The 22352-nt window shown below is 36.4% G+C and overlaps 3 protein-coding genes and 4 long non-coding RNA genes across 8 annotated transcripts; 3 read left to right on the top strand and 4 right to left on the bottom strand.

The window, feature by feature from the left end:
• Positions 1-2988: 2988 nt before the first annotated feature.
• LOC135834567 (uncharacterized protein DDB_G0271670-like) lies at positions 2989-4635 on the top strand. Its single transcript, XM_065348487.1, has one exon. It carries the CDS (start codon positions 2989-2991, stop codon positions 4633-4635), a length of 1647 nt encoding a protein of 548 aa, XP_065204559.1.
• A 285-nt stretch (positions 4636-4920) lies between these two features.
• On the bottom strand, positions 4921-5772 carry LOC135831553 (uncharacterized). Its single transcript, XR_010556194.1, has 3 exons — positions 5644-5772; positions 5369-5549; positions 4921-5062 (listed from the first exon to the last, which is right to left on the bottom strand). It is a non-coding gene; the product is annotated as an uncharacterized LOC135831553 (long non-coding RNA).
• Positions 5773-5843: 71 nt separating this feature from the next.
• On the bottom strand, positions 5844-6341 carry LOC135831551 (uncharacterized). The gene is made up of 3 exons (XR_010556192.1): positions 6147-6341; positions 5993-6044; positions 5844-5921 (listed from the first exon to the last, which is right to left on the bottom strand). It is a non-coding gene; the product is annotated as an uncharacterized LOC135831551 (long non-coding RNA).
• A 261-nt stretch (positions 6342-6602) lies between these two features.
• LOC135831552 (uncharacterized) lies at positions 6603-8102 on the top strand. Its single transcript, XR_010556193.1, has 4 exons — positions 6603-7194; positions 7277-7404; positions 7499-7679; positions 7986-8102. It is a non-coding gene; the product is annotated as an uncharacterized LOC135831552 (long non-coding RNA).
• LOC135831555 (uncharacterized) lies at positions 7207-8089 on the bottom strand. The gene is made up of 2 exons (XR_010556196.1): positions 7961-8089; positions 7207-7653 (listed from the first exon to the last, which is right to left on the bottom strand). It is a non-coding gene; the product is annotated as an uncharacterized LOC135831555 (long non-coding RNA).
• A 310-nt stretch (positions 8103-8412) lies between the features above and the next one.
• Positions 8413-10059, bottom strand: LOC135834553 (uncharacterized protein DDB_G0271670-like). The gene has a single exon (XM_065348481.1). It carries the CDS (start codon positions 10057-10059, stop codon positions 8413-8415), a length of 1647 nt encoding a protein of 548 aa, XP_065204553.1.
• Positions 10060-18560: 8501 nt separating this feature from the next.
• LOC135831545 (telomerase reverse transcriptase-like) lies at positions 18561-22302 on the top strand. Of its 2 annotated transcripts, none has more exons than XM_065344122.1 (9): positions 18561-19665; positions 19800-20356; positions 20429-20642; positions 20730-20816; positions 20902-21004; positions 21075-21225; positions 21307-21525; positions 21601-21851; positions 21931-22302. In XM_065344122.1, exons 1-9 carry the CDS (start codon positions 19378-19380, stop codon positions 22140-22142), a joined length of 2082 nt encoding a protein of 693 aa, XP_065200194.1. In that variant the 5' UTR covers positions 18561-19377; the 3' UTR covers positions 22143-22302. The 2 variants fall into 2 exon arrangements, with proteins under 2 accessions (XP_065200194.1, XP_065200193.1); XM_065344121.1 differs by having other exon boundaries at positions 18562-19665; positions 19797-20356.
• The last annotated feature ends 50 nt before the right edge of the window (positions 22303-22352 follow it).

Raw genomic sequence — 22352 nt, 5'->3', positions numbered from 1 at the left:
AGTCCTGAGGAGCGGGAAAGTGGAGTTAAAAGTAGAGGTACGCGGACAAAAGGCAGTAAACAGCAAAATTAAAAATTTGAAAGACAAATACATAATTAAAAATGGTGTCTTATATCGAAAAGTAAAAAGGCAGGACATGGTGGTCTTACCTGAAAATTTGTTTGCTGAAGTAGTGAACTATCTGCATCACTGGTATGGTCATCTTGGCAGTGCCAGGCTTGCCACCATCTTCGAACGAACATATTATTTCCCCAATGCTAAAAAACACATACAAATATTATTAAATGTGTGCAGAACTTGCAAAACAAATAAAGTTTATGGATTTAAAAAATATCCTCAATATTCTAAAATTGTAGCCAAAGAGGTCGGCGAACTCGTAACAATGGACATTTTTGGTCCATTGCCGAATAGAGAAGGCGGCTCTAAAGCGGTCATTGTTGGCAAGGATATATTTAGCCATTACACTTGGTTCTATGATGCCCCCGACATGACCACCGAACGCTGCACTGATTTATTACTCAGAATTCGCGACGAATTGGCAGCATTGGGGCATAAATTGCAAACTATTACTACTGACAATGGACCCCAATTTATCTCCCAAGAATGGAAAGACACCTGTGAAAAGAATAAAATAAAATGTACACACATTGCACCGTACAATGCTCCAGCTAATTCCTGTGAGCGTACGATGAGAGAATTGGGGACATTGCTCAGAATTGCAATAAATGAGCAATTTGAAGATGAACACCACTACACCCATGAAAATTGGGATAAATATATCCGTGATTCAGAGAAGGTCATGAACCTTCGGCCAACTGAGTTTGGTCTGACCCCAAATGAGATTATTGGGGCATTTAATGAACAACCCAACCCCCAAGTATTTGAAATGCAAGAATATGATTTAGATGGCGAATATTCCAAATTAAGAGAAAAATTGACCAAGATGCTGGATTACATACCGTTCGACAACATTCAAAATGATCGATATATAGAGGACGATGACCTTCTAATTGAAAAAGGGGTCGTTCATATATATACTGATGGGGCATGTACTCGAAATGGTAACGATGATGCGGTTGCTGGCATTGGAATTTGTTTCAAACCTTATGGTAAAAAGAATGTAAGCCATAAATTAAACGTAGAAAAAAATACCAACAATGTAGCTGAATTGACGGCGATTGAATTGGCCATGGAATTAATTTTGAGAAAAACTGATCATAAAAAATTGCAAATTAATACTGATTCTCGATATGCAATCGATACTATAAAAAGAACCGAGCAGTACATTGCAAAAAATTGGAAAAGCAATGGAAAAGAAATTTTGAACAGAGAAATTTTAGAAAAAATTGATAAATTGAAAAAACAATTTGAGCATATCGAGATCAAGTATGTAGAGGGGCATAAGTACGACTATGGAAATGCCATTGCAGACCGTTTGGCTAAGGCTGCTGTGTATGAGGATGAGCTAGAAGTAATTCTACGCGAAAATCCGAATACCAAAATGGAAAAGATAGGTACCTACATCAGACTCAAAAATCACGAAAAAATTATTAAAGATGAACAAGAATTTAACAAAAACGATGACGTAGCAAAAAGAGTAGAGGTCGGTGACCTCGTGATGCTAGACACCCATTGCCAAAGCGATAGCAATAAAATGGTATCCGGTAAACTTTATCCTAAAAGAAAGGGACCCTACGTTATCCTATATAAAATACATACCAACTGTTATAGAGTCCAAAATTATAAATCAACTCAACAAGAAGATAGGCCTATCGCCAACGTACGCCAAATGACCCCATTTGTGAATAAAAAACAATTAAGAATGTTGGAGGATGAAGTTCGTTATAAATCCATCTTTGACGAACGTCCCTTCCAAGAAAGAATTTATGACAGGACCAGATTAACCGAAAGAAAAGAACAGAAAAAAATTGAGGAAAAGATTGATGATGAGCATGCATTTTTTGATATGCTTTTGAAAGAAGAAAGAAGAATGAAAGAATTACAAGAAAGAGCTGAACAAAAATTAAAAGAAGAAGAACTAGCACATAACCATTACAAAGCAACTGGTAAATGGTTATTTAAATTACCAAATAGGGAGCTTGACCCTGTACTGCACGAGCATTTGAAAAATTTGAAAAAAGCTCGAAAACTTTTGATCCAAGAACGCCAAAAACAAATTAGAGAAAAAAGAGAACAAGATCAAAAAATAAAAATTGCTAAAAAAGTCAAAGAAATTCATACCATACTGAGAAGTCAAGATGAGAAAGATTTAGTCTGGTTGCAAAAAGTAAGCGATCAGATTACACAAGATAGGTTACACGAACTTAGTGTTCTGTGCCTATCAACGTGTAAAACAACAGACGCTACCAATGCAGTAAAATCCCACCTCATCCAAAAGGTACTCAGTATGGAACAAGCTAAATCTATCTTTTGTTATTGGGAATAAACTATGAAAAACTCAAACAATGGGAAAAAACCACCTCCCAAGTCCCAATGATAACGTAAACCACCACGAACCGAACGCAGAACGCAACAATGTTGCAGTTGCCTTGTGTCAGTGAAATAGGTACCTACCTAGTAGCTCACATATACGTTTCGTGCAAGTTGAAAAGTGAAAAGTTTTTTTTTACTAATTAATTATTGCAAATAAAGTGTTAAAAAGCGCAATTATTGTTCACATCGTGATTAAAAACTGTTAAAATTACCTCTGAGTAATAAAATTGATTCTTCTTCGCGAAAAAAGCGTGAAAAATTGCTCAGCACCGAAATCTGCATCGTGAAAACGTGCTCGCCAAATTGGGTTCCAATCCTACGTGTTAATTCTGGAAAAAGAACTCAATTAGTTCTATAAGCTGATCAATTCGTCGAATAAATCTACAAGGTAAAGCTAATAACCATCTAATTTTAAAAATAATTCAATTAAAAATAAAAAACTTACCAAATAAAACGTGATCGATAAAACGTGGCTTGTAATTTTCTGTTGCTAGTATGGACGACGAAGCGAACAATAACCAATCGTTAAATGTATCGCCGGTAAATGAACGGGAAAAATCACCGTCACCGTATCAAGAGTCTAAAAAAGCTGACGCGCAATCGTCGTCCTCTTCTTCTTCTTCTTCGTCGAGTTCGTCGTCGTCGTCATCATCGTCGTCGTCCTCTTCGTCGAACCGATCGTCGTCGTCACCGTCGAAATCTCCAAGCTCGACATCATTATCCGAGCCAGATGAAACCGACGAGATAGCAGCCAAGCAACTCGAAGACAAGCTTTTGAAATCCGAGACCGACGATTCGCCCCAAAACACGCCGCCGATCCGCCGCCATTCGATGCAAATCGCTGGTGCTTCTTTCGAAGAGATACCCGTCGTCGAGAACGAAGGTAAGGTTTCTGAATTTAAAATACCTAAAATCATCGGTACCTCTCCTCTGAAAAAACGTAAAAACAAATCTAAATTAGCATCACCGGTGAAAAAACGTAAAATATCTAAAAAAGTGAAAAAATCTTCAAAGAAAACAAAACCAAACTCACCCAAATCAACTAAAAAGAAGTCTAAGCGCACCAAAAAAGCGAAGCGCAACGAGAAACAATCGAAAGCCACCGAGAAAAAATCCGAACCAACGACAAAAGCAACCGCCAAAACTGCTAAACCTCCGAAGTCACCAGTACCATTGCCGAAGGTATCTGCCAAAAATGTCTCGCCGTCGTTAACTGCAAACCAGAACAAACACGTCGAATCATTGTTCGACTCCGACGATGATAAAATACAACAGCGACCGGTGAAATCGTCGTCAGTGTATTCGCCACCAAGTTTCACTTCATCTGAAACAGAAAGAAACGAACGGTCATTAAGATTAAAAGCACTCGAATTTAAAACGAAGTATGATTCATTAAAAGAGAAATTTGAATCATTAATGAGGAAAAACAACGACCTCAAAGACCGAAATGAGGAACTGAAAAAAACTCTAGTTCCAACGGATAAGAAAATTCGTTTGCCAACTCGAAACTGGACCTACAATTTCGAAGAAAACAAACTGTATTGGAGACACAGGCTAGTACTGGGCAACGGAGTGTTAGGTGCAGTAGCAAATTACGTAAAGCATAATATGGCCGGATATGTGGCGCCAAAATCAACGTTGGAAAGTTTCCTTGATAACTGCCCACCTACGACCGAGAAACATTATTATATTGAGTGTGGTTTTGAAGATTTTCAAAATCGAAACCGGTTACCCGAAGAAGTAGCCGAAGAAGTGAAAAAATTTGTCGACGGATTAAAACCGAACGTTGAACTTACGCGTATTTCTCTGGTACCCTATGTGGGTGATTTTGAAATTGATGCTAAGATCAAAAAATACAATTCAATTCTAATCGAGTGGGGAAAATCCTCCGAAAGGGTAGAATGTTGCGAAAGAATTAAAATTGCGACCGAGGACTTTAGAGGAGGAAGATGGCACCGTACAAAAAGTGGCTACTACGTACCTTCCAACGACTTAGTCGAATACTTGTTTCGCGAGCTCGAACTGGCTACCGGAAAAAAGTTGGCTCCATCGTCAGAATCTTCGGAAAATAACTCGGCTGAAAAATCGGTAAAAATAAAATTCAAAATTAGTATCAAAAAATTAACCATTAAAATAAGATAGGTACCTACCTAAGCCTAACATCTCGGGTAAACTGGTAAAAAATTAAGAAAAAAATCTAACAAATAGGTACCTACTAACATGCGAAAAATACGACGAAAAATGTTCTAATTAAAAATCTTATATTTACCTAGCGACAGCCACCGAAATACGATCACCCAAAGCCAAAGCAAAGGCACCAAATGCCCAGGGGGCAAGGTCAACGACCACTGAAGCGAAAGTTCAAGCCAAACATGGGCAACAGGTTCAGACAGCCCAATCGCCAGCAAACCAACCATCAGGGTTATCAGCAAAATGCAGGCAATCGGTATCCGCCTGACCAATATCGCGAATCGTATAATCAACCACCGCCACAAAATTATGCCGAGTACCCTCGGGGGTCGAGCTATCCAAATCGTGCATCACGCAGGTCAAGAAGACCTCGCAGAACCTATTAAACAAAAAGAAGTAAATAGGTAAAAGAAAGAAAAAAGTAATAAGCACGAAAAACATCGAAAAAAGTAACCTACTCATTTGCTTGCAAAATACTCATCTCATTACCATATTACAAACAAATAATTAATGCACGAATCAATAGTAATAATCACATCTCATTTATTCATAATTAACCAATAATTACACTACACACTAAAAAAGAAAAAAAACTCATCTCGCCTAATGCTAATTTGATTAGAAAAATCATACACAAAGTTCATTTTAAATTGTGCAAAATAATTAAAAAGTAAAATCAACTCACGATGAATGTGGTTTTTTCTGTTTCAGACCAAGAAATGGTACGGGTGCACGTCATTACACCTCCGGTGACGGTGAATGTGGTGACAATAATTAACCGTTCTTTCACGGTATTATCGCAGCGAACAATTCCAGCAAGGCACAAGGTCGAAGTATTTCCGGCGGATTTCGTGCTAGAAAAACTCCTGGAAGATGATTAAAAAACAAGAAACCACTGTGATATTAATTATAAGAACTCGTACCAAATAAAACGACAAAAAACGATAAATAGTATTGTACCTGTTATTTATGCGTAAAAAACACCTCGCAAAAACGCTCGAAGAAGAAAAAGGCAAAATCCAAAATCATTTCATCGTAACGTTCGACCAAAGTAACCGTAGATACCGAGCAAAAAACAAAATTCAATTCTGTAACAAAAAATAAAAACACTCAAAAAAACTCTGGTATCGAAAGAAATAGAAATAGCATGAGAGGGAAAGAGTGAACTTACCAAATAAATTGAGAAAAGTCTTCGGTTCCAAATTGAACTATGGAAATTATCACCATTGATAAAATACCTGTAAAGTAAAATGAAATAATCTTAGTAAAAAATAGTAAAACAATAATAAGTGTGAGATGTAGTACTTACCAGCAGCAATGAGTAGTGAGATGAGTCATCCTGAAATATGCGATTGAGTGGCCTAAAAAATTGAAAAACAAACCAGAGTAAGAAAGATGAGATCTTGAAAATCCATCTAAAAAAGTGTGTATAAAGTAGCAGTTGCTACGAAGAGAAGACTTACCGGTCATCGTATCCAGCGTCGAAAAACATCGTCGACAACATCGTCCTTTGCAGTTACCGCATTTAAGCGAGAATTTGTAGGGTAAAAAACTCAAAATTTAATAAAAAATTGTAAATTCTGGAATTGTCAACCATTTTTTACCGTCGTCGTGTTTACAAACACGATGCTGTTGTTGTTTGATTTTCGGCCACTGCTGCCAACCTTCATTTTTTTTCGTGACGCTACTATAGCGCTGTGTACAGTCGATATTTTTAACTATGTTGTAATGTTTTTCATTTTTTTTAATTGACCGGCGTTTTTGCCAATTTTTTGTTATTTTATACTTAGTATTAAGAATTTTTTATTGTTTTAATGAAATTAGAATTAAAGTAGGGGGTTCTTTGAACCGAGTCTCTCCATCTTTCGATATTTGTTGTAAAAATTGGTCTAGGGAAAGTACGCCCTACTTGTAAATCTTTGGCCATCCGGCCTCTGATTGAAAAGTAGGATCGGTGGCACCCCCCTTCCCCCGCTGCGTGGTTTCCGCGCCGATTCAAGGTGACCCCTTGGACGGCTCGGGGGGCAATGTAGTGGGTAGGGGGCGTGCAGGGAACCGCTACGTACTGCGCCGGAACGCTTCTCGCAGATGAGTTACGTATCCGATCAATATATATAGAAGAAGCTGGGCTACCAAAAGTTGCCCAGTGTTGGCTCTTGTGATCTGATGCTACTATTCCTAAATCCGTCCAGTGCTTCGAGCCGAGAACGGTAATGAGAATAATTGGTGTCGGTCTTATTGAGTAACGCTGAAGAGAATAATACATGTATGTTTATGTAATTGTACAGATATTAATTATAATAAACGTATTATTCTGTACATGGGTTTTGATTTGTTATAAAAGTATTATCCGTTGAACAAATCAGTGTATCCTCCTCGTGGTTATTAACGTCCGTATCCGGTCAATAACCGTACTAGAGGTACACGTATGTCGTAGGTCTACCTCCTACTTCAAATGGTGATAATTTCCATAGTTCAATTTGGAACCGAAGACTTTTCTCAATTTATTTGGTAAGTTCACTCTTTCCCTCTCATGCTATTTCTATTTCTTTCGATACCAGAGTTTTTTGAGTGTTTTTATTTTTTGTTACAGAATTGAATTTTGATTTTTGCTCGGTATCTACGGTTACTTTGGTCGAACGTTACGATGAAATGATTTTGGATTTTGCCTTTTTCTTCTTCGAGCGTTTTTGCGAGGTGTTTTTTACGCATAAATAACAGGTACAATACTATTTATCGTTTTTTGTCGTTTTATTTGGTACGAGTTCTTATAATTAATATCACAGTGGTTTCTTGTTTTTTAATCATCTTCCAGGAGTTTTTCTAGCACGAAATCCGCCGGAAATACTTCGACCTTGTGCCTTGCTGGAATTGTTCGCTGCGATAATACCGTGAAAGAACGGTTAATTATTGTCACCACATTCACCGTCACCGGAGGTGTAATGACGTGCACCCGTACCATTTCTTGGTCTGAAACAGAAAAAACCACATTCATCGTGAGTTGATTTTACTTTTTAATTATTTTGCACAATTTAAAATGAACTTTGTGTATGATTTTTCTAATCAAATTAGCATTAGGCGAGATGAGTTTTTTTTCTTTTTTAGTGTGTAGTGTAATTATTGGTTAATTATGAATAAATGAGATGTGATTATTACTATTGATTCGTGCATTAATTATTTGTTTGTAATATGGTAATGAGATGAGTATTTTGCAAGCAAATGAGTAGGTTACTTTTTTCGATGTTTTTCGTGCTTATTACTTTTTTCTTTCTTTTACCTATTTACTTCTTTTTGTTTAATAGGTTCTGCGAGGTCTTCTTGACCTGCGTGATGCACGATTTGGATAGCTCGACCCCCGAGGGTACTCGGCATAATTTTGTGGCGGTGGTTGATTATACGATTCGCGATATTGGTCAGGCGGATACCGATTGCCTGCATTTTGCTGATAACCCTGATGGTTGGTTTGCTGGCGATTGGGCTGTCTGAACCTGTTGCCCATGTTTGGCTTGAACTTTCGCTTCAGTGGTCGTTGACCTTGCCCCCTGGGCATTTGGTGCCTTTGCTTTGGCTTTGGGTGATCGTATTTCGGTGGCTGTCGCTAGGTAAATATAAGATTTTTAATTAGAACATTTTTCGTCGTATTTTTCGCATGTTAGTAGGTACCTATTTGTTAGATTTTTTTCTTAATTTTTTACCAGTTTACCCGAGATGTTAGGCTTAGGTAGGTACCTATCTTATTTTAATGGTTAATTTTTTGATACTAATTTTGAATTTTATTTTTACCGATTTTTCAGCCGAGTTATTTTCCGAAGATTCTGACGATGGAGCCAACTTTTTTCCGGTAGCCAGTTCGAGCTCGCGAAACAAGTATTCGACTAAGTCGTTGGAAGGTACGTAGTAGCCACTTTTTGTACGGTGCCATCTTCCTCCTCTAAAGTCCTCGGTCGCAATTTTAATTCTTTCGCAACATTCTACCCTTTCGGAGGATTTTCCCCACTCGATTAGAATTGAATTGTATTTTTTGATCTTAGCATCAATTTCAAAATCACCCACATAGGGTACCAGAGAAATACGCGTAAGTTCAACGTTCGGTTTTAATCCGTCGACAAATTTTTTCACTTCTTCGGCTACTTCTTCGGGTAACCGGTTTCGATTTTGAAAATCTTCAAAACCACACTCAATATAATAATGTTTCTCGGTCGTAGGTGGGCAGTTATCAAGGAAACTTTCCAACGTTGATTTTGGCGCCACATATCCGGCCATATCGTGCTTTACGTAATTTGCTACTGCACCTAACACTCCGTTGCCCAGTACTAGCATGTGTCTCCAATACAATTTGTTTTCTTCGAAATTGTAGGTCCAGTTTCGAGTTGGCAAACGAATTTTCTTATCCGTTGGAACTAGAGTTTTTTTCAGTTCCTCATTTCGGTCTTTGAGGTCGTTGTTTTTCCTCATTAATGATTCAAATTTCTCTTTTAATGAATCATACTTCGTTTTAAATTCGAGTGCTTTTAATCTTAATGACCGTTCGTTTCTTTCTGTTTCAGATGAAGTGAAACTTGGTGGCGAATACACTGACGACGATTTCACCGGTCGCTGTTGTATTTTATCATCGTCGGAGTCGAACAATGATTCGACGTGTTTGTTCTGGTTTGCAGTTAACGACGGCGAGACATTTTTGGCAGATACCTTCGGCAATGGTACTGGTGACTTCGGAGGTTTAGCAGTTTTGGCGGTTGCTTTTGTCGTTGGTTCGGATTTTTTCTCGGTGGCTTTCGATTGTTTCTCGTTGCGCTTCGCTTTTTTGGTGCGCTTAGACTTCTTTTTAGTTGATTTGGGTGAGTTTGGTTTTGTTTTCTTTGAAGATTTTTTCACTTTTTTAGATATTTTACGTTTTTTCACCGGTGATGCTAATTTAGATTTGTTTTTACGTTTTTTCAGAGGAGAGGTACCGATGATTTTAGGTATTTTAAATTCAGAAACCTTACCTTCGTTCTCGACGACGGGTATCTCTTCGAAAGAAGCACCAGCGATTTGCATCGAATGGCGGCGGATCGGCGGCGTGTTTTGGGGCGAATCGTCGGTCTCGGATTTCAAAAGCTTGTCTTCGAGTTGCTTGGCTGCTATCTCGTCGGTTTCATCTGGCTCGGATAATGATGTCGAGCTTGGAGATTTCGACGGTGACGACGACGATCGGTTCGACGAAGAGGACGACGACGATGATGACGACGACGACGAACTCGACGAAGAAGAAGAAGAAGAGGACGACGATTGCGCGTCAGCTTTTTTAGACTCTTGATACGGTGACGGTGATTTTTCCCGTTCATTTACCGGCGATACATTTAACGATTGGTTATTGTTCGCTTCGTCGTCCATACTAGCAACAGAAAATTACAAGCCACGTTTTATCGATCACGTTTTATTTGGTAAGTTTTTTATTTTTAATTGAATTATTTTTAAAATTAGATGGTTATTAGCTTTACCTTGTAGATTTATTCGACGAATTGATCAGCTTATAGAACTAATTGAGTTCTTTTTCCAGAATTAACACGTAGGATTGGAACCCAATTTGGCGAGCACGTTTTCACGATGCAGATTTCGGTGCTGAGCAATTTTTCACGCTTTTTTCGCGAAGAAGAATCAATTTTATTACTCAGAGGTAATTTTAACAGTTTTTAATCACGATGTGAACAATAATTGCGCTTTTTAACACTTTATTTGCAATAATTAATTAGTAAAAAAAAACTTTTCACTTTTCAACTTGCACGAAACGTATATGTGAGCTACTAGGTAGGTACCTATTTCACTGACACAAGGCAACTGCAACATTGTTGCGTTCTGCGTTCGGTTCGTGGTGGTTTACGTTATCATTGGGACTTGGGAGGTGGTTTTTTCCCATTGTTTGAGTTTTTCATAGTTTATTCCCAATAACAAAAGATAGATTTAGCTTGTTCCATACTGAGTACCTTTTGGATGAGGTGGGATTTTACTGCATTGGTAGCGTCTGTTGTTTTACACGTTGATAGGCACAGAACACTAAGTTCGTGTAACCTATCTTGTGTAATCTGATCGCTTACTTTTTGCAACCAGACTAAATCTTTCTCATCTTGACTTCTCAGTATGGTATGAATTTCTTTGACTTTTTTAGCAATTTTTATTTTTTGATCTTGTTCTCTTTTTTCTCTAATTTGTTTTTGGCGTTCTTGGATCAAAAGTTTTCGAGCTTTTTTCAAATTTTTCAAATGCTCGTGCAGTACAGGGTCAAGCTCCCTATTTGGTAATTTAAATAACCATTTACCAGTTGCTTTGTAATGGTTATGTGCTAGTTCTTCTTCTTTTAATTTTTGTTCAGCTCTTTCTTGTAATTCTTTCATTCTTCTTTCTTCTTTCAAAAGCATATCAAAAAATGCATGCTCATCATCAATCTTTTCCTCAATTTTTTTCTGTTCTTTTCTTTCGGTTAATCTGGTCCTGTCATAAATTCTTTCTTGGAAGGGACGTTCGTCAAAGATGGATTTATAACGAACTTCATCCTCCAACATTCTTAATTGTTTTTTATTCACAAATGGGGTCATTTGGCGTACGTTGGCGATAGGCCTATCTTCTTGTTGAGTTGATTTATAATTTTGGACTCTATAACAGTTGGTATGTATTTTATATAGGATAACGTAGGGTCCCTTTCTTTTAGGATAAAGTTTACCGGATACCATTTTATTGCTATCGCTTTGGCAATGGGTGTCTAGCATCACGAGGTCACCGACCTCTACTCTTTTTGCTACGTCATCGTTTTTGTTAAATTCTTGTTCATCTTTAATAATTTTTTCGTGATTTTTGAGTCTGATGTAGGTACCTATCTTTTCCATTTTGGTATTCGGATTTTCGCGTAGAATTACTTCTAGCTCATCCTCATACACAGCAGCCTTAGCCAAACGGTCTGCAATGGCATTTCCATAGTCGTACTTATGCCCCTCTACATACTTGATCTCGATATGCTCAAATTGTTTTTTCAATTTATCAATTTTTTCTAAAATTTCTCTGTTCAAAATTTCTTTTCCATTGCTTTTCCAATTTTTTGCAATGTACTGCTCGGTTCTTTTTATAGTATCGATTGCATATCGAGAATCAGTATTAATTTGCAATTTTTTATGATCAGTTTTTCTCAAAATTAATTCCATGGCCAATTCAATCGCCGTCAATTCAGCTACATTGTTGGTATTTTTTTCTACGTTTAATTTATGGCTTACATTCTTTTTACCATAAGGTTTGAAACAAATTCCAATGCCAGCAACCGCATCATCGTTACCATTTCGAGTACATGCCCCATCAGTATATATATGAACGACCCCTTTTTCAATTAGAAGGTCATCGTCCTCTATATATCGATCATTTTGAATGTTGTCGAACGGTATGTAATCCAGCATCTTGGTCAATTTTTCTCTTAATTTGGAATATTCGCCATCTAAATCATATTCTTGCATTTCAAATACTTGGGGGTTGGGTTGTTCATTAAATGCCCCAATAATCTCATTTGGGGTCAGACCAAACTCAGTTGGCCGAAGGTTCATGACCTTCTCTGAATCACGGATATATTTATCCCAATTTTCATGGGTGTAGTGGTGTTCATCTTCAAATTGCTCATTTATTGCAATTCTGAGCAATGTCCCCAATTCTCTCATCGTACGCTCACAGGAATTAGCTGGAGCATTGTACGGTGCAATGTGTGTACATTTTATTTTATTCTTTTCACAGGTGTCTTTCCATTCTTGGGAGATAAATTGGGGTCCATTGTCAGTAGTAATAGTTTGCAATTTATGCCCCAATGCTGCCAATTCGTCGCGAATTCTGAGTAATAAATCAGTGCAGCGTTCGGTGGTCATGTCGGGGGCATCATAGAACCAAGTGTAATGGCTAAATATATCCTTGCCAACAATGACCGCTTTAGAGCCGCCTTCTCTATTCGGCAATGGACCAAAAATGTCCATTGTTACGAGTTCGCCGACCTCTTTGGCTACAATTTTAGAATATTGAGGATATTTTTTAAATCCATAAACTTTATTTGTTTTGCAAGTTCTGCACACATTTAATAATATTTGTATGTGTTTTTTAGCATTGGGGAAATAATATGTTCGTTCGAAGATGGTGGCAAGCCTGGCACTGCCAAGATGACCATACCAGTGATGCAGATAGTTCACTACTTCAGCAAACAAATTTTCAGGTAAGACCACCATGTCCTGCCTTTTTACTTTTCGATATAAGACACCATTTTTAATTATGTATTTGTCTTTCAAATTTTTAATTTTGCTGTTTACTGCCTTTTGTCCGCGTACCTCTACTTTTAACTCCACTTTCCCGCTCCTCAGGACTTCTTTAATTTTGCTCAAGTTGTCATCTAGGTCCTGACGGACTTCAATCATTTCTAGAGCATTTCTAAGGTTGGGGGGAAGTTTTTGTCGCGTAAAAGAATACTGGATCAAATTGCAATGCAAGGTCACTTCGGGGGGCATAGGGTCAAAATACCTTTTATGGTCTTTTTTGATCGAAAAATCGATATTAAAACTATTCAAAATTGTTATCCAGTATGCTGCTTTGATATGCATTTGCCCCACTGAACGTATTTTGTTTACCATTGTTTGCATACTGTGAGGTACATTGACCTTTCGACCTATTAGCCAAATTTGACATTTTTTTAATACAGTAATTAGGGCCAAAATTCTTTTTTCAATTAAAGAGTAATTTTTTTGGTGTTTTTTCAGGCATGAACTGACGAACATGACGATGTTGTCTCGGTTTTCATCGTCCTTTTGGTAGATGACCGCATTCACCGTGTCATTGTCGTGGGCCACTTCAATGAAGAATTCGCGATCTGGATCTGGAGCAGTAAGTTCAAACTGTTGGCAAAATGCCTCGTACAATTGGTCAAACGCTCGCATATGTTTTTCTCCCCATTCCCACTTGGTATCTTTTTCAAGTAGGTCAGTCATTGGTCTTAAGATTGTTTGGTAATTTTTTATAAATTTGGAGTATAGCATAGTTAAGCCAGTTAGCTGTTGGATATGTTTTTTCTCTTTTAAAACTACTCCATTTTTCCTTTTTGAAAAAAATTTATTTCTAAATTTTTCTAATTTTTCCAATTTAATCTGCTGCTTTCCAATTTTATTTTTATCAAGTACATAGCCCAAATGATCGATTTTTTCTTTAAATAATTTTGTTTTATCGGCATTGAGTGTTAAGCCAGCCGCTTGTAGACGTTTTAAAAATTCAACAATTGCTGCAATATGTTCTTCAAAATTTTTCGATTTGATTCTGGCATCGTCTACGTATAGGTCTAGGTCTTTTAAACCATACAAAATTTTTCTGAGCATTTTAATAAAATAAGCAGCAGCAATTTTAACTCCAAAAGGCATTCTCATATATTCATAGGTCTGGCCATCGACCTTAAATGCCAAAAATTTCCAAAAAGCTGGGTGTATTCTCATTTGCCAGTACCCACAGTTGAAATCAAAGGTGGATTGGTATTTTACTCCATGTCCACTATGTACAATTTTGTCCAAATTTGATGCCTCGTTAGGGTCATCTTCGAGCAACATATTCAAAATTGGGGGGTCTATACATATGCGAACTCTACCATCAGATTTTTCTCTGACTAATGTACTGCTAACATATTTTGAATCAGAAGGTCGAGCAATTTCATTTATTAACATTCTATTTAATTCTTCAAAAACTTTATGCTCGTTGTGTTTACTAGGTATAAAATTGCGGTGTTTCCAATCGACAGAATCTGGATCGAATTTCCAATTTAATTTGTACTCTTCGGTTTTATCATACCCCACCTCATCTCGCCAAACTCCAGCGTAAGGAGAAATTTGCTCGATGGCATACATTTTTCGGTCGTACGTGAGGTTTGAATTTCGAATTTGTCGAATAATTTGGTCGAATCTGTTTTTTGGAGTTTCCACCGTTTCTTCGTACCTCTCTTCAACTTCGCATACGTGGACTTTTACTTTTTTAACTCCATGTATTGCGTGTAAACTGTCTGCTACGAATTTTTTATACCTTTTTTCTGGTAATTTTTTACATTTTGCACGACCTTTTTCCGTCGACGCTCCAATTTTTTCTAATTTCATGGTATCTCTACCAATTAGGAATCCACAAGGAAGGGTTTTTACGATGTAAAATGGAATTACACATTCGATATCTTTAAAATACATTTTAATATTTACAGAAAATGGGAATGTATTTTCTTTTTCCCCATTTGCCACAGTAATTACTACCCTATGCTTTGGAATTGCATATTCGATCGATTCTTTTTGTCTTTTCTCAATAACTTGCATCATTCTTTCGCTAATTAAATTTACTTCTGCCCCTGTATCTAACAAACCGCAGAATTTTTCACTTCCAATTTTCCATTTGATTACACACGTGTTAGGTGGTTCATCTTCTTCTTTATTTTTTTCAGATTCCGCAGAATTTGCTGATTTTTGGTCAGCTGGAAGATCGCTGCTGGTGTTGCTGTCAACTTGGGTTTTTTCAACTTCAGCTACTAGTACTTGTTGAGGTGACTCGAATATATTATCGGTCTGTACTGCTTTATTTGATGTTTTGTTATTGGTTTGCTTCTTTTTTTCTTTTTCAGCTGCTTCGAACTCTTCCATGCATTTTGTGAACGAGAATGGTTCGTTTGTTTGCTGCCGAGTGGAATTTGCCACTCCTGAATTGGCCACTGGAATTGAAGACGTCGGCTGTTCAAATGAATCGATCGGTGGTGTTATTACTATTTTAGGTGTATTTGATACGCTCGTTTGAGTTGCAATATTATTTTGTGCATTTTTATCGACGTGTTTTTCGCTTGATTTTGCATTTTGTTGTTGTTGTCTTTCCATGTATTCCCCTCCTTGGTCCTTGTATTTTGAATTTTCGAAAATTTGCGTCTTGGAGTTTAAGGTCGTAGCATTTTTTGGAACTACTTTTTTCGAATTTTTACATTTTTTATTTTTATTCTTTTTTCTTCGATTTTGGGAGTCTAACTTCGTGAGTAAAATTTCATAATCGATTTGTTCGATCTCTCGACCCTCGATAATTTGTTCTACTTCGCGAACCATTGCTACATGGCATGGTTTTAACATGTATTTTTTCATAGGTGGTTTATTTGATCGATGATTTTTCTCAAATAGGTGCCTATTAATTTTTACGTTTCCAAATTCGGTTTTTTCGATCGCGTTAGCTTGATTTTTACGGAGGAAAATATCAGCTTGAGATGTTAGGAGGTGGGTTTTTGTAATTTGAGTGATTTTTTGAAACAATCTGCGCAAAGCAAGATATCTTTTCAACGTTTTCGCGTTTTTTCTCTCTTTTACATAGGGTAACAGTATAGGAAAATTAACATAGATGTTTTCACCGCCATTTTCGCGTATATGGTCGATAGTATCGACCATATATTCTTCAATGTAGGCGAAGGGGGCGAAGAGATCGTTGACTTCGTCCTCCCCAATCGATAAAATTACATTTTTGTTGAAATTTTTCATTTTCTTAATATGCAGCCAATGCTGCTCAATTGTTCGGTTGTTTGAAATTCGATTTGCCACTGCGCCTTCTCCTATTCGGTCGTATATTTCATTTTTTATTTTATACGTCCTACCCCCACCTCTCGTTGCAGTCTGTTTGACCACATACATCGTCAATTTCCGTTTTTTGAACCCCCAGGCTTAGAATTTTGATAAAAAAGTTGCTCTGGGGTTGGTTGGGGAATTGATTGGGAGTTTGGTGCTTGAGGTGCTTGATTTTGGGGGGTACCATTTTGCATATTTTGAATGCTTAAATCGCCTCTAGCACCTTGACCGGTTGAATTAAATTTTGGAGGGGGTTTTCTCCATTGTGTCTCCGGTACATACGATCCATAATTTCCTCTACCTCGATAATTAAAGTTTCTAACTCGTACCTCGTGAAAATTGGGTATAAAATTTTTGCCTTTGTAATTTGAAACTCTTGGTTTCTCTTGTTGAATTTCTCTGGCTTCTTCTGTTACTTGGGGGTCAGTTTTTTGATGGAAATTTGTATGTACGTATTTCGTAGAATGAACGTACATAGCTAGATATTCATCAGTCACTGATTTCTTTGCCACAGTAAGTTTCTTCACGAGGTCTTCCTTAGTATTCAACTCTTCGAGGTTCATTTTATTTTGGATTGCATGGGGGATTTTTTCGAGAATTTTATCAATGATTTGCTCGGCTGTTAGTTTGGTAGCCGCTAACGTATCATACCACATAGAAAAATATTCGATATAGTCGGCCATTGTTTTTATTTTTTCGACATTATCGGTTCTAAAGTACTCAATGGCGGATTGTTTCGCCGTTTGGTCCCAATATAGATTTAAAAATTGCGGTATTAATTTTTCTAATTCTTCCCCTTCTTGAATTTTGGTTTCCCAAGCTTGTGTTTTATACTCTACACAAGAAATAAATAACATGCGACGATTTACAGGGCTTAGGTTTTGCTCAATCTCTTTTGTTTGAAATTGTTTAACAAATCTGACCGGATGGTGTATCATTTTCTGAGTGAACATCGTAGCACTTTTTCTGAAAAGTTCAATAAAGACCAATTCAGATGAAGATTTCTCTCCTCCTGCCTGTGCCACTCTCGCTTCAGCACCTTTCAACAAGATATCTACGGTCTTTTTCATTTCTTGTTCATTGTTTTGCCACATAGTAGTACTTTCAGTTTTTAATTCGTCGATGATAGAATTTTTAAAAGATACTATTGCTTCGCCTACGTCTTTATTCGTTTCAGTACACCATTTTCCCATTAATTCGTTGACAGATTTATCAACCGAAGATTCCAACTCTTTCACTTTTTCATTGTGTTTTGCTAGATAGGTAGCTTCGATTTCTTTTATCTTCTCATCTAATTTGGTCTTGTAATTAGTCTCTAGCTCAGTTGCTTTATCTTCGAATTGCTTCTTAATCTGGTCTTCGATTAATGTTTTAAAATCACTAAACTCCTGTTGAGAAACCATTTTGATTTTATTTTTTCTGGTTTTTACGTATATAGGTAGCGATTTATCAATCAAAAGATTACTACGGTGCCTACGAATTTGTGGTGGAGTGATTCTAGCAGGACTTGAATCTTCCACTAAAAAACGACGCGGGGTATTATTTTTATCCGTTTTTGATTAATTTTTTAATTGTTCAATTTCAAGAATAAATTCTTGTTCGGATATTTTTGCGTTTTTATTGCAAAGAAATAATACTTTATCAAATATACTTTGATTTTTTAAGCCTCACGTTGTTGGATTAATTTTTTATTAATCGTGAGCGATTTTCTCAACAAATTCATTAATTTGTAAAAAATAAATCCGTGCCTTTGTCGAGCGCCAATGAAGTAGGAGATAGACCTACGACATACGTGTACCTCTAGTACGGTTATTGACCGGATACGGACGTTAATAACCACGAGGAGGATACACTGATTTGTTCAACGGATAATACTTTTATAACAAATCAAAACCCATGTACAGAATAATACGTTTATTATAATTAATATCTGTACAATTACATAAACATACATGTATTATTCTCTTCAGCGTTACTCAATAAGACCGACACCAATTATTCTCATTACCGTTCTCGGCTCGAAGCACTGGACGGATTTAGGAATAGTAGCATCAGATCACAAGAGCCAACACTGGGCAACTTTTGGTAGCCCAGCTTCTTCTATATATATTGATCGGATACGTAACTCATCTGCGAGAAGCGTTCCGGCGCAGTACGTAGCGGTTCCCTGCACGCCCCCTACCCACTACACTACATCGTTTCAGCAACGCGTACATGCGCGCGCACGCGTATATAAATTTAAGCATTCCCTACATCGTTTCAGCAACGCGTACATGCGCGCGCACGCGTATATAAGTAGTTTTCGTTTTCGTCGTTGTTCCGCTGCTTCTATAGCGTTCGAAAACGAGTTCTTGCAACCAGCAGCGATGGCGGTGTGGCAGGACAGAAGGCTTAGTAATCGGAAGGTCCAGAGTTCGATCCCCGCTCGATTCCAAATTTTTGAAAATTTTTTTTTACCATAAATTTTTTTTCAAGTGTATTTTATTAATATTATTTTTATTTTTCGAATAGTATGCCGAATTAGGCGAGGCGAAGCCGAGCCGTTCATAATTTATATTTCACTCGATCGACATTACTCCCCTTGGTGAGTTCAGACGGAGGCTGGACATTTACCGTGTATGTAGCACTTGCGGTTGTTTATAAAAAAATTGTACTCACCGAGGCCGAAGGCCGAGGGAAGTTAACCGACATAGTATGAACGACAAAGCGACCAGCGCAACCGAGGCGAAGCCGAGGTGAGCAGACACAACGCCCCCCAACACTAAAAACAGCAATACATACGTGATAAATATCCCTTGTTGCTGAAATGTATGTAGGGAATGGTAAAATGCGTTTTCGTTTCTTCATTCTTTCGTTATCGTTTGTTTTCCTTCGGTTTTGTAATCTTGCAAAAAATTATAATTTTTGCCAAAAAGTGTAAAATTTTAGTATAATTTGATTATGATTATTGATTCTATTCTACATTTTGATTGTGCGGCTTACTCGATATATATCCTTACTTTAGAGGCGCGAAAGTGAACATCAACATATCAGAACCAATTCAATTTGTTTCTTGACCAATTTGCTGACGAAGTGAAAAAGTGGACAGATGAATAATGTTAATGCTGTTGGTTACTCCGGCAATAAATCGTACAATTTATATTACTTCACCAAGACTCGTAATCTAAGATGTTCTTGGCCCCATAATAACTTGCTCAAAAGTGCCAAAGATGAAAATGATTTGTTGCGAAGTATTCTTGAACAAAACGTAGGTCCAGACCAGCGCCAAGTGTTTAAAAATGAGAATTTGCAAGATTTGAAACACCTTTTGAAAATCTTTCTGAGTCGTCATAGAAAAATACGTTACGGACCACTTTTAAGAAAATGTACTTCAGCAGTAAGTTCTAGTTCTGATGAAAATTTAAAAGATTTACAAATTCTTTCGAAATGTCAGTGTTTGTCGGTGTGTGCCTACTTAGGATGAAATATTTACCTACTTATTTATGTTTTGTTTTCTTTTGTTTTCAGAAGAAAAGAGAAGACCGTGCCACGTCTGCAGATTTACGTCCGCTGAGTCGACAAGTTTTGAAGGAATTTCTCCATAGAATAATTTTTAATGTTATTCCTACGGATTTATTCGGCTCGAAAGAAAATCAATTGCAATTTGAACGAAATCTAAGACAAGTGTTGAGATTTGGTAAATTGCAAGTTTACACTTTGAAAATGCTGATGAATAAAATATCTACGAAAAAAGTGAAGTATTTAAAACCCTTTGCGGAAAATTTTCAAAGGACGAATTTAATGGCTAAAGTTTACATCTGGATACTGAGAATATACATTTTCGCCGCTATTAAATGTATTTTTTACGTTACTGAGAATAATTACAGCAATGAGCTTTTCTTTTATGACAAGCAAACGTGGCAGAAAATTCAACAAAAGTGTCTAAACAGCATAAAAAAAGAAGTAATTAGAAAATATGGAAATTTCCCCGTTAACAGTCGAACTATTACGTCGAGAAATATTTTCATATTGAGAATTTTGCCTAAAATCAAAGGAAGTCGACCGATTTTTGTCAGATGGAAAAACGAGTAAGCGTAATTTCAATAACGGAATTTGCGTGGTAATGAAATGTCGTTTTATAATTTGTTATTTATTTTCAGCGAGTATGCAAAACTCAGAGCAGCTCATGAAGTACAAGTTATGAAACAAACTTTATCTCAAGTCGCCTCCTTGTGTTTTAAAATGTCACAAACCACTTCTGAAGAATTTCACAACAGATGGCTTAATTTATATTACGCATGGCTGTCGTTGGGAAAACCTCCGGTTTATTTTGTGAGGGTGGATTTTGTGGACGCTTTTGGAAGTATAAAACAAGTAATTACTTGCATCATCAAATATTTACCGTTGTGCATGCGAATATAAATTTATGTAGGTACCTATTTATTTTTTTTAATTCAACAGAGCAAACTTATTGAAATTATCGAAAGATTAAATAACCAGTATCCGTTGAAGGAAATTGAATATAGTTTTCAATATAAAGCGAAAAAAGTATGTATTAGCCAGCACCGTGATTTTATTTCATTTCGATTACTCCCTTGCGGTAACAATTTCATCTGCAATATATTTTTTGTAGATTACCAAAGACGATGCTTTCAAAATTTTGCAGAATTATATTTCAAATTTTTTATTCAAAGATAATAAAACGATATATAAATTGACTCGGGGAATATACCAAGGTAAGTTCATCATCAACTTGTCATAAAGTTTGCTCTGAAAATTAAGGTAATCAAAATTCTAATTTGACAGGTGGTGCGTTGTCTAGTCCCCTTTGTAACATTTATTTTTCTGAAATAAACGCCAATTATCTAGTCGAATATTTGAACGACCCCGTTGGATTTTTCGTTCAAAACTGTGACGATTATTTATACATTACCATGAATCACACGAATGCCATCAAGTAAATTTAATCGCAACTTTATTTCAAGTGATATGTTTCAACTGAAATCTCTGTTACTAATACATGTATTTCTCATTTCAGGTACCTAAATAGAATGCAAGAAGGTTTTCCTGAATTTAACATGATGATAAATACTTCCAAAACAAAAACCAACGTTTATGATACTTCAGAATACATGACAGATTTTGGAAAATTCCAAATAAATGTAAATTCCTTTCAAATAAGCAGTTGCTTTAAATCCTACCAAGGAATCAAAACATTCCACCGCTCGACGTTTCGTTCCCTTGCATCTCCTGGAGAGTAATTATTTTCTCTTTTAATTTTTATTCGAATTGTAATTTCTTCGAGTTTATTATTTCCTTGATTTGATTTCAGAATCTTAATGCGAAGATTATTATTATTCTGTACAATGAAAGTGGACAAGATTTATTTCGATTGCACGTATAATTCTATTGACACTGTGGCTTACAACGTTTTTCTACTAGCTTACTTAGCAGCTATCCGCTGTGTATCAATGATGAAAGCCATATTTACTAATTACAACCGCAAATATATTTTTGACTGTGTTGAAAAGTGCACTTTCCGTTTATCAAAAGCAGTATCAAAAAAAGTCAATCAACATAAAGGTAAATTGTCGATATAATCAATTCGTCATCAATAATTAAAATTGCAATTTAATAATGCTATCTTTTATATTCCGATTAGATATATTCAAGGAATCAGTATTGCAGTGGATCACTTTACAAGCCTTCTGTGTCAAATTTAAAAAAAGTGGCAGAGTTTTAAACTGTTTGGGGGACAAAATTCAACGCTACGCTTCGATTTTATGTGACAATTTTAGCGATCGACAAAAAAATCTAATCGTTGACAAATTCTTTTGTGAACCACCACCGAACGTAATGAGAAATATTTTATAAATTATTTAATTACGTATGATTGTAATTTGATTTTTAAAAATTATTCGACCAAAGTGTTTCAGTACATAAAAAGTTTTATTTTTGAATTTTTATAATATTTGTATATTGAAAAGTCATTAAATAAATAGAAGAAATACAGTGAATGTATATTTAAATCTGAGTTACTTGTTTTTGAATTTTCATTTTCAGTATAACTGTCGAAGATATATT

This window comes from Planococcus citri, chromosome 1, assembly GCF_950023065.1.
Source record: "Planococcus citri chromosome 1, ihPlaCitr1.1, whole genome shotgun sequence".
Classification (NCBI taxonomy): Eukaryota; Metazoa; Arthropoda; class Insecta; order Hemiptera; family Pseudococcidae; genus Planococcus; species Planococcus citri.
Note: the sequence above shows the minus strand (reverse complement) of the source record. Positions and strands in the feature narration are given on the sequence as shown.

What these genes read in the sequence shown, in the direction of transcription:
- LOC135834553 (XM_065348481.1), bottom strand. Translation starts at nt 10,059, where the DNA reads ATGGACGACGAAGCGAACAATAACCAATCGTTAAATGTATCGCCGGTA.
- LOC135831545 (XM_065344121.1), top strand. Translation starts at nt 19,378, where the DNA reads ATGAATAATGTTAATGCTGTTGGTTACTCCGGCAATAAATCGTACAAT. An exon ending in TTTGTCAGATGGAAAAACGA is followed by an intron (nt 20,357 to 20,428) that starts GTAAGCGTAATT and finishes ATTTATTTTCAG; the next exon opens with CGAGTATGCAAAACTCAGAG. An exon ending in TCCCTTGCATCTCCTGGAGA is followed by an intron (nt 21,526 to 21,600) that starts GTAATTATTTTC and finishes ATTTGATTTCAG; the next exon opens with AATCTTAATGCGAAGATTAT.
- LOC135834567 (XM_065348487.1), top strand. Translation starts at nt 2,989, where the DNA reads ATGGACGACGAAGCGAACAATAACCAATCGTTAAATGTATCGCCGGTA.